Source organism: Calidris pugnax, unplaced genomic scaffold (assembly GCF_001431845.1).
Source record: "Calidris pugnax isolate Ruff unplaced genomic scaffold, ASM143184v1 scaffold425, whole genome shotgun sequence".
In the NCBI taxonomy this organism is placed as follows: Eukaryota; Metazoa; Chordata; class Aves; order Charadriiformes; family Scolopacidae; genus Calidris; species Calidris pugnax.
The window spans coordinates 679,402-688,029 of record NW_015091137.1 but is presented as its reverse complement, the minus strand read 5'-3'; the positions used below and the strand labels follow the sequence as shown (position 1 = coordinate 688,029).

Here is an 8,628-nt window from a genome sequence, read left to right as displayed (position 1 = left end):
CCGAGCCAGGAGCGGGATGGTGGCGGCCCCGTGCCCCCCCCAGCGCCCTCCCGCCCCCCCGGCGCAGCCCACGCTCCCCTCCGGGCTCTTGAGCTCATCAAAGCGCTGAACAAACCAGCGGCGCTTCACGGCTGCCCCGGGCTCAAGGGCTCGCTGAGTGCATTAAGTGGTTTAATACCGTGGCTGGAGGAGCGGGGGGAGGCAATGCCACATGTCACACATCTCACAGCTCCTGCGGGGACGGTGCTGGGGCAGGATACGGCCCGGGTGGAGAAGAACGTCCGGAGGATCCACGGAACATCACTGCAGGCCTCGGTGCTCTTGGGGGGGCGACAGGAGGGGGGCAGGAGACTGTAAAACCAGGGTGATCGGCCCCAGCCCAGGTACCGCATGGATTTATAGCCTCAGGGACAGGGAAGCACCAAGCAGGACAGTGGCACAGACCGGTTCCTCCCTGGTTGCTGCCCCGTGGATGTCTCCGGGCTTCAGAGAAGGCACCGTCATCCCACAGTGCAGGGCTGGGAACAACCCCCGGGAAGGAGAGCCCGGCGTGGAGGCTCCATCGCAGGGGCTGCTGCGGCTGAGCAGAGGGTGCGAGATGGGGGAGGTCTCAGCTCCCTCTGCATCCTGGCCCTGAGCTGGTAAAAAGAGCTGGCCGTGTGGAGCCAGAGGGAGAGCCAGCAGCTCTGCCAGCACCTGGGAAAGGTGGCAGGGAACAAGGTCCCCAGGGCCTGGGAAACAACCTTCCTCCCTCCCTGGAGGTGGGTCGCCCTCCCCTCTTCCTGCACCCCCCGGTTTCACTGTGTGCCCTCTGCCCGCCGTGCCCAGGCCTCTCCCGGCAGCGAGCGGGCGCTCCCTGGCAACGCAAGCGCTCTGATTTATGGAGTTTCTTGGCACATTGAGCTGCCCGGTGGGGAGCAGTGGCTCAGGCCAACTGCAGACCTTCACCGGGAGCGGGCCCTTCGGCACGGCTGCCCCTCGCTGGCACCTGGGAAAAGCTGCTGGAAACATCTGAATAGGTTGATTTGGGAGCAGGAACCAGGCAGGACCTGGGAGGGTCTGGGCAGGGATGTCTTGGGGGCAGTGGTGGGGAAGGGGACGGCAGTGTCCTGGCTGGACCCTGGGATCTTCCTTACAGATCTCTGAGTCCTGGGTCCTGTCGGGGGAGAAGAGGGCAGATGGAGCCCGGGAGAGGATGAGGTTTACGGGAAGGGGAGGCCAGTGAACAAAAGGCTTGTGTTTGCCTTTCCTCCACCCTGCACAACGGTGGGTAAACAAGGCACAGAAGTGGTTGAGTTCCCTTGAGATAACAAAGAGCGCTGGAGCGGGGCCAGCCCTGCCCACACGGCTCGGGGCCAGCGGTCACGGGGGGACAGAGGGGAGCAGGGTGCTCAGAGCTGCCTGCTGCCTGCACTGAGCTTGCCTGGGCTCAGCTCGGAGCAGAGCTTCCAGGTATGAGGCAGAAGAGGAGCTGAGGTCCTCAGCGCCCCGGTTCCCAGCAAAGGGGTGGCAGGAGAGACCCTGCACTCGTGGCGGGAGCTGGCAGAGGGACACGTGTCTCTGGCACCGTGGGCACAGGGGCTGTGTCAGGAGCATCCCCTCCCGGCAGCACAGGAGGGCCAGCAGCCAGCCCCACTGTCACCACGGGGCTGCCAGAGACCAGCACTCACCCTGTGTGTGGCCACGGTGTGCAGCAGGAGAGGCTGGACCCGAACCAGGAACAGGCAGAGAACAAACACTTGCAGGGGCAGCAGAAAACAAGGTTTTGGGGCCTCCAAAACGGGCTGCAGACCCTCACTCAGCACCGAGCTGTGTGGAGCCAGGGGGGGTGCCTTTCCTCACCTGCCTCCCCCTCATCCAGGGCTCTCCATGGATCCGGACAGCACAGGACACCAGGGGGGGACAGCTCTGGGGGCTCCAGAGCCACCTCCCCAGGCAGCGTGACGGGGAGCTGGGCTGGGTGAGATGGGTGAGGGTCCGTCGGGCCGGGCTGGAGGCTGCTGGCAGCGTGCAAGGGATGCCCGGCGGGAACACTGTCAGGGCTGGGGACACTGGCGGGGCTGGGGACACTGGCAGGGCTGGGGACACTGGCAGGGCTGGGATGTGGCTGGCAGCATGCTACCACCTGCTGGAAGCTGGGAAGGAGAGAGCCCCGAGGGGAAGGGGCTGGTGCCAGGCCCCCGGGGATCCCACCGCAGCCCCCCCGGGGCAGGAGCACAGCAGAGATCTCCTCTCCTCCAGCTGGTGAGGGATTTCCACCGAACTTGCCAAGCGCCAATGTCAGAGACTCTTATCCCTCTGTCCAGGAAAACTGGACCAGAGCGTTTGTTGTCAGCATGTTTGGAGACAGACAGAGGGATGGTTGGTCATGAGACCCCCAGTTGCAGTCGCTCCTCTGTGGCTTCCAAACCCTCCCCAAACCCTTTGGCCTCACCATCACACGGGCTGAGGGAGCAGCTCTGAGAGGCAAGTCACTGTCCCCTTCAGCCCGGTGTTAACTCTGGAGCCTAAAATCAATCCTCCACCAGCCCTCCATGGTATTAAACCACTGCCGGCAGCCCCCCGGGGCCAAGGGGCCAGGGCAGAGCCTGCAGCCACCAGGGGAAGGCGTGGGCTCGTTCTCCGGTGGTGAAAGAAGAAAAGTCTGAGCCTTTGCTGCCTTTTCCTGCCTTTGCCATTGAGGGAACGGCGCAATTTTCTTTGCAGACGCATTACTACATGACAAAAAATAGCAGCTGAGATGGAAGCGCTGCGTCCCTGTAGGTATTCAGCTATCAATGGAAAATTACACATTCATTACTGGCCTTTATTTAGGGCCTTATTTTATTCATTGACTCAGCCCGCACCCAGCCCGTCCGGCAGCCCCGTCCCAGGGGGCAGAGGGTGCCAGGGTGACTCCGCTCCCCGTGCGGGGGCTGGTGGCACGTGGGGCAGAGCCGAGATGGGCCGGTGACACCCACCTGGGGCAGGCGAGCGGAGGGGACCCAGCGGAGCCCTGGACCCGGCCAGTGCCAGGGCTGGTGCCAGACTCACCAGGAGGCTGCTTCCCACCCCGTGCCCGTGCCCAACGGCTCGCAGCCCAGCCACGCGGCCGGCTTGGAAAGCCTGGGGCAACCTTCTCCCACCTCCGCCAACCCCAGCCAAGTACCTTCCCTATCTGCTGGCAGCATCGCGGCACCGGGAGAGCGGCCAGGCCCACCCTGGGGCTCTCACTCCACCAGCCGCCATGTTCATTAGCGGGTGACGAAGGGCAGCTCAGCCCTGGGCTGCTGGGAGCCAGCCCGGCTGCAGCAGGAGCCAGAGGAGGCCTGGCCAGGAGGCTCCGAGGCGAATGGCCACATCTTGCCCTGGGCAGGGGTGGGCAATGGGTCCGCAGGCAGCAGGAGCTGAGAGATGCCAGGTGCAGGGAGGAGACGCCATGCAGGACCAGCGCCCCAGGGACCAAGCCCTGGGGGCTGCAGCCCCCTCTGGAGCTGGGGGGTGGGGGTGACCCATGTGCAGAAGGGGGACAAGTTGGCCCCGGGTGGCAGAGACAAGTGTGACTGGCCGGGATGGAGCTGGCTGCCACCGCCAATGTGGGACCATCCAGGAGCTGGTGGTGATGGAGACACTGTCTTGGCACCCTCTGCATCCCCGGCCCCATCGAGCCCCCAGGCGCAGGAGGCGGCAGCAGGAGCCCCGTCCCAGCACCGTGCCCAGGGGTGGCACGAACAACCCGAGCACCTTGCTCATTTCCAGGTTTAATTAGAAACTTATTCCAAACCACGAACCCGCACCCAGAGCCAGACACGCTGGAGAAGGGGACGTGTACGCCGTAAAAACCTGCCAAAGCCCCGAGCCGGCCGGGGGGGTCCCTGGGGGCCGTGGGACTCCTCTCCTCCCGGCAGCCCTGGCCGCTCGGTGCCAGCAGCTCACCCTGCCCTGCGCCTCCCGCAGCAGCTTCGTCCTGGCCCCAGCCCGGGGGGGGCTGTGGGGGCTCAGCGCCACCGGGAGCCTCACACGGCAGCAGCTCCTGGGGAGAATCCAGCTGGAAATGTGGGAGCGACAGGGACATCCAGCAGCACCGGCCTCCAAGAGATGTTTATGCCCAGTCCCACGGCCAGAGCCAAGCCGGGGGGCACAGCCCCCACGGACGGGGGACCCCACGGACGGGGGGTACTCCCAGATGTTGGGAGGAATGATGCAGGGAGTCGGGTCCTGAGCAGCAGTGTTGGGTGAGAGGCACGGCTCTGTGGGCAGGGGGCTGGTCCCCCGGCTGCCCCTCACACACCTGTGCACAGGCACACACACAGATACACATGCACACTCACACACCAATGCACACACGCACGCACACACTGAGCCCCCTCGGCCCATCCCACCCTGGGAGCCCTGGGATGAGGCTCCTGGCACCAGTCCCAACCCCGTTTGCTCCATCATCGTCCAGAGACCAGTTCCATGTGCCGGGATGGAGCCGGCACCGGGGGCCGCAACGTGGGGCAAGTGGGAGCTGGTGGTACCACGGGCTGGGGGCACACAGCCCCACACAGGGAGGACCCCAGGCCAGAGGGGACAGGGCAGCCCCAGGCAGGTCGGTCCCCCTCAATGGGGCCACCCAGTCACTCACACCCCGTTTTGCCTCCACACATGGAATAAACATCTTCGTGTCCAGCTGGGCAAGGGGACGCACGGGGACGATGGATGGGACACAGCGATGGGGGGTGCCCTTCAGGACCAGGGACCACGAGGCCCCACTGGGGAGGGGGATGGGGAGCCCAACCCTGGGGGTTTGGGGGCTTTGCTCCCCCGAGGGCAGGCACAACCAGAAGAGGGGAGAGTGGAGGAGCCCCAGGTTTGCCCTGGGTCTGGGGCAAGTCTGGAACCAGGGGAGCAGATCGGGGGCTCACGTACCGCCCGGCATCACTGCTTCCTGCGGACGACCTGGCGGAGGTGCAGCTCACTCTCCGCGGCCACGATGGGCTGCTCGTTCTGCCGGTGGTGGTTGATGAGGTGGCTGATGCTCTCAAACAGCACGTCCTTGGTCCTTACCTGAGGGCCGGGGGGCACAGCGGTTCTGAACCTGGGAGAGCTGCCTCCTGCATGGGGTCCCCACGCAGCCTCCAGCGCCTCCCGGACCCCATCCCCATCGCCCCCTCTGCCCCCCCTTACCACGCCCTCGGGATCCACCAGCAGCAGATGCTTGGGCTGCCCGCTGTGCATCCCCGTCAGCACGTACTGCCCCGGGTTGGTGAGACTGTCCCGCACCAGGAAGTCCCCGTCCGCCTGCAACAGCCTCTCAGCGTCCCGACGGCTCATCTTCCCGTGGTACCACGGCTCCCGCCTCAGCTGCTCCTCCGTGGGGGCGATGGGGGCCTTCCGCGTGGGGGGGCTCGGCCACTGGTCCTCGATGGGGGGGCTGGTGCTGCCCCCCGCGATGCACTCATGGAGTTTCAGGGCATCCTCAAATGGCCCTGCGGGAGCCAGGGGTGTGGGGGTGTCATGAAGCAGGGCTGGGGGGATGGCAGGGACATGGCCGGGCCAAGCAGTGGTGACGGGACCCACAGTTATGGCCAGACCCATCTCTGGGACAGACCCCGCTGTGCCACGGCCATCCCGGGCATGATGCTGCACCTGCATCCAGGCACAGAGGGGATGGTGCCCCCCTGCACCGCCACAGCCACCCCCTCCACAGGACCCTGCCCTGAGCCACCCCCAGCAAGGGTGGGTGAGCATGGGCCCCAGCTTGTGGTCCCCAGGGCTCAGCACGGCACCGCTTGGGGCTCAGGCACCACCGGGGCTGCGGCACGAGTCTGGGCAGCCCCACGGCACGGGTCGGCCCCTCGGCAGCAGTTCTTGTCCCAGAACGCCCCAGCCCACTGGCTTACTCATGTCAAAGAGGTCCTTTTTGGGGCTCTCCTCTGGCACCCCACGAGCCGCCGCCTCTGGCTCCCAGGCGTCCAGGCTCTGCGTGTTCACGTACATGTGCTCCTCGTAGTCCCGGGGGCCCAGGGGGTGGCCGTCCGCCTGCAGGTACCCGTCGCAGGGCTGGCCTGTGAGGACCCGGCATCACCGCTGGCCCAGGCAGGGCAGAGCCGCAGGGAGCCGCGCTCACCGTCCCCGGGGTCCCCCCGCAGCGGTACCCACCCTGGCTCTCCAGGTCCCAGGGTGGCCCCGGCTGGCTGCTCTGGTCTCGCCTGGCTGCGAACCCACCCTGGGGAGAGGAAACAGGGATGGTGTCGGGGGCACCTGCCCAGGACCCCTACGGCAGGGCCGGCAGCAGCCCTGGGGGCTCACCTGGCTGGGGGCGCTGGAGCCGGAGGGCTGGTTGTGGACGTGGCCCAGGATGGTGCCGTGCCGGAGCCGGGAGTCGATCAGCCCCCCCGGGGGCGGCTCCTTCCCCGGGATGCTGTTGTAGTAATCGTGCTCGGCCGCCTCCTCGTCCTCCCCCCAGGCTGATTCCTCTGCACCCAGAGCCCTGCAGTGGGGACGGGCAAGCTGGGGACACCCTGCGCGGCTCAGACTCCCACCATGCCCAGCATAGGGGGTACGGGGCCACGGCGGGGTCCCTTGCCTGCCTACCTGTCCGGGGGTGCCACCACCTTGGGGGGGCTGTGCAGGTACTGCTTGAAGCGCAGCTCGAAGGCCTGTCCCACCGTGCTGATGACGCTCTGTGCCAGCCCCTCGCAGCACTCCAGGATGTGGCAGGCTGTGGACAGACAGATGGACGGCTTCAGTGTTTCCCTCACGCTCCCATCCACCCCTCTGGGACCACCCTGAGCTGCCCCCCACAAGAGATCCCCTCCTCCAGCCTTCATCCCCCAGCGCATCCCCCCTCCTCCTCTGCAGAGCTCCCGAGCGCGGGGGCCAGTGTCACCTCTCTGGTTGATGGGGTCCTTGGCGACGTAGGCGACATAGTCCGTGGTGTCCTGGGGGCACAGAGGGGAACTCAGAGCCCGTGTCCCACTGCCACAGAGGGAGCAGGACATAGGACGGGCCGCCCCTGTCCCCGCTGCCCCCAAGGGCTGGGGCAAGTGTGCCTCACCGTGTCCCCGCCAGAAGCGAAGGAGATGGATTGCATGTGGTGGTTGGCGATGATCTGGGGAGAGGACATGCCCCAGGGGGTGTTAGCGCAGGGGCAGAGGCTGGGAGGTGGTGGGGTCACATCCCCGGGGAGGGCTCTCACCTGGCGCGTGGTGGGGATCATGAGGTTCAGCCCGTCGACGGAGATGTTGACAGCGATGCTCATGCCAGCGAAGCGGAGGTTGCTCTTGCCCAGGATGGAGAAAAGGGCTTTGTTGGGAGCCTGATGAGGGGAGAGGAGAATGAGGGCGATGCAGCGCCTCACAACCATGTTCCTGGGGGGGGTAGGAGGCAAAGAGGGGTGCCCCGAAAGACCCCAGGCTCTGTCCTGCAAACGGGGCAGGCACCCCCAGCACCTTGCCCCACAGTCCCAGCTCACCCCAGGAAGGAGCCCAGGAAGGGATGGGCTGGGTGGAAACTCACCTTCTTCTTCCAGATGCCCTTCACGCCCGGCACGGCCTCGTAGAGTCTGTTGATGGCTTCCCTGCAAGCCGTGGCCCCTGGTCAGTTACTGCCACCGACCCCGGCCCCTTCCCAGCTCCCTCCCCTGCCTGTGGCTCCGTGGGGCCTGGGGACATCAGTCCCCGCAGCCCCAGGTGCCGCAGCCTCCCCGCAGCGCTGCCCCACGTCACCGGCCTGCGGTACGTAATCCCGGCCACCTCCCTTCTCCTCTTTCCACCCATTGATCCGCAGCAATGCCCTTCGCCTGTGTCCCCGCGGGGGGGGTGGATCCTGTGGGGCAGGGGTCCCCCAGACCCTGGCCCCACGTCCCACCCTCTCCACAGGGCCCCGGGGAGGGGGAGCACCCAGGGCTGCCGGGGGCTCCGGGTGGCGGTGGGGTGTGGGACAGTGGGGCTGTGGGGCTGTACCTGGTGACCTGTGTCCGGGTGTTGAAGTCAAGAGACCTCATGGAGCGCAGCACCTCGATGCACCCCATGTACTGTGGGGGGACACGGTCAGAGCAGCCTCCTCCGGTGACCGCCGCCAGCCAGGGCAAGGGATGGAGAGGAGGGAGGAGCCGGGTGTCAGTGAGAAGGGTCCCTCTGATGCCAGCTCCAGGGCTCTCACCCCAATACATGGCACCCTTTCACCCTCCACCTCATTGCATGCCCCATTGCATGCCCAGACCCTGTGCTGAGACCCGACAAACTCATCCGTGTGCTACGGCTTGTCCCACCCTCCTGCGGGTGGGCTGCCGCTGGCTCCCGGGGCTGGTTCGGCCCGGCCCGGTTTGGGAGGCCGTGCCAGGCGACGTGGGCAGCGTAACGGGGCCGGGCTGCCCGTGATGGGGCGAAGGGGACACAAGCTGCGCGTGCCGGGGATGGCGGCCCAGAGCACCCCGGGGACCGGACACCACCACGTCCCCTTGTCACGGCACCGCGGGCTCCCGCGATCCCCGTCCCAGGGCCGGTCCGGCGGGAGCCTGGGGACGCGGCCGCAGAGCTCGGCGGCAGAGCCAGCCCCGGGGCAGCCGGGGGTGGGGGTCGGAGCCGGGGGGTGCTGCCCAGCCGTCGGAAGGAGCGGGCAGACGGGGCTCGCCGGCCGCCGGTGCCCCGGAGAGGCGCGGGG

At 67.0% G+C, this 8,628-nt stretch overlaps 1 protein-coding gene across 5 annotated transcripts; it reads right to left on the bottom strand.

Moving 5' to 3' along the window:
• Nucleotides 1-3,727: 3,727 nt before the first annotated feature.
• Nucleotides 3,728-8,603, bottom strand: SHC2 (SHC (Src homology 2 domain containing) transforming protein 2). 5 transcript variants are annotated; one of them, XM_014958554.1, is made up of 12 exons: nt 7,929-8,603; nt 7,483-7,543; nt 7,163-7,282; nt 7,022-7,075; nt 6,854-6,905; nt 6,559-6,685; nt 6,274-6,454; nt 6,092-6,190; nt 5,865-6,003; nt 5,149-5,450; nt 4,891-5,028; nt 3,728-4,270 (listed from the first exon to the last, which is right to left on the bottom strand). In XM_014958554.1, exons 1-11 carry the CDS (start codon nt 8,135-8,137, stop codon nt 4,900-4,902), a joined length of 1,473 nt encoding a protein of 490 aa, XP_014814040.1. In that variant the 5' UTR covers nt 8,138-8,603; the 3' UTR covers nt 3,728-4,270; nt 4,891-4,899. The 5 variants fall into 5 exon arrangements, with proteins under 5 accessions (XP_014814040.1, XP_014814042.1, XP_014814043.1 ...); XM_014958556.1 differs by having other exon boundaries at nt 3,728-4,027; XM_014958557.1 differs by having other exon boundaries at nt 3,728-4,012.
• Between the last annotated feature and the right edge of the window lie 25 nt (nt 8,604-8,628).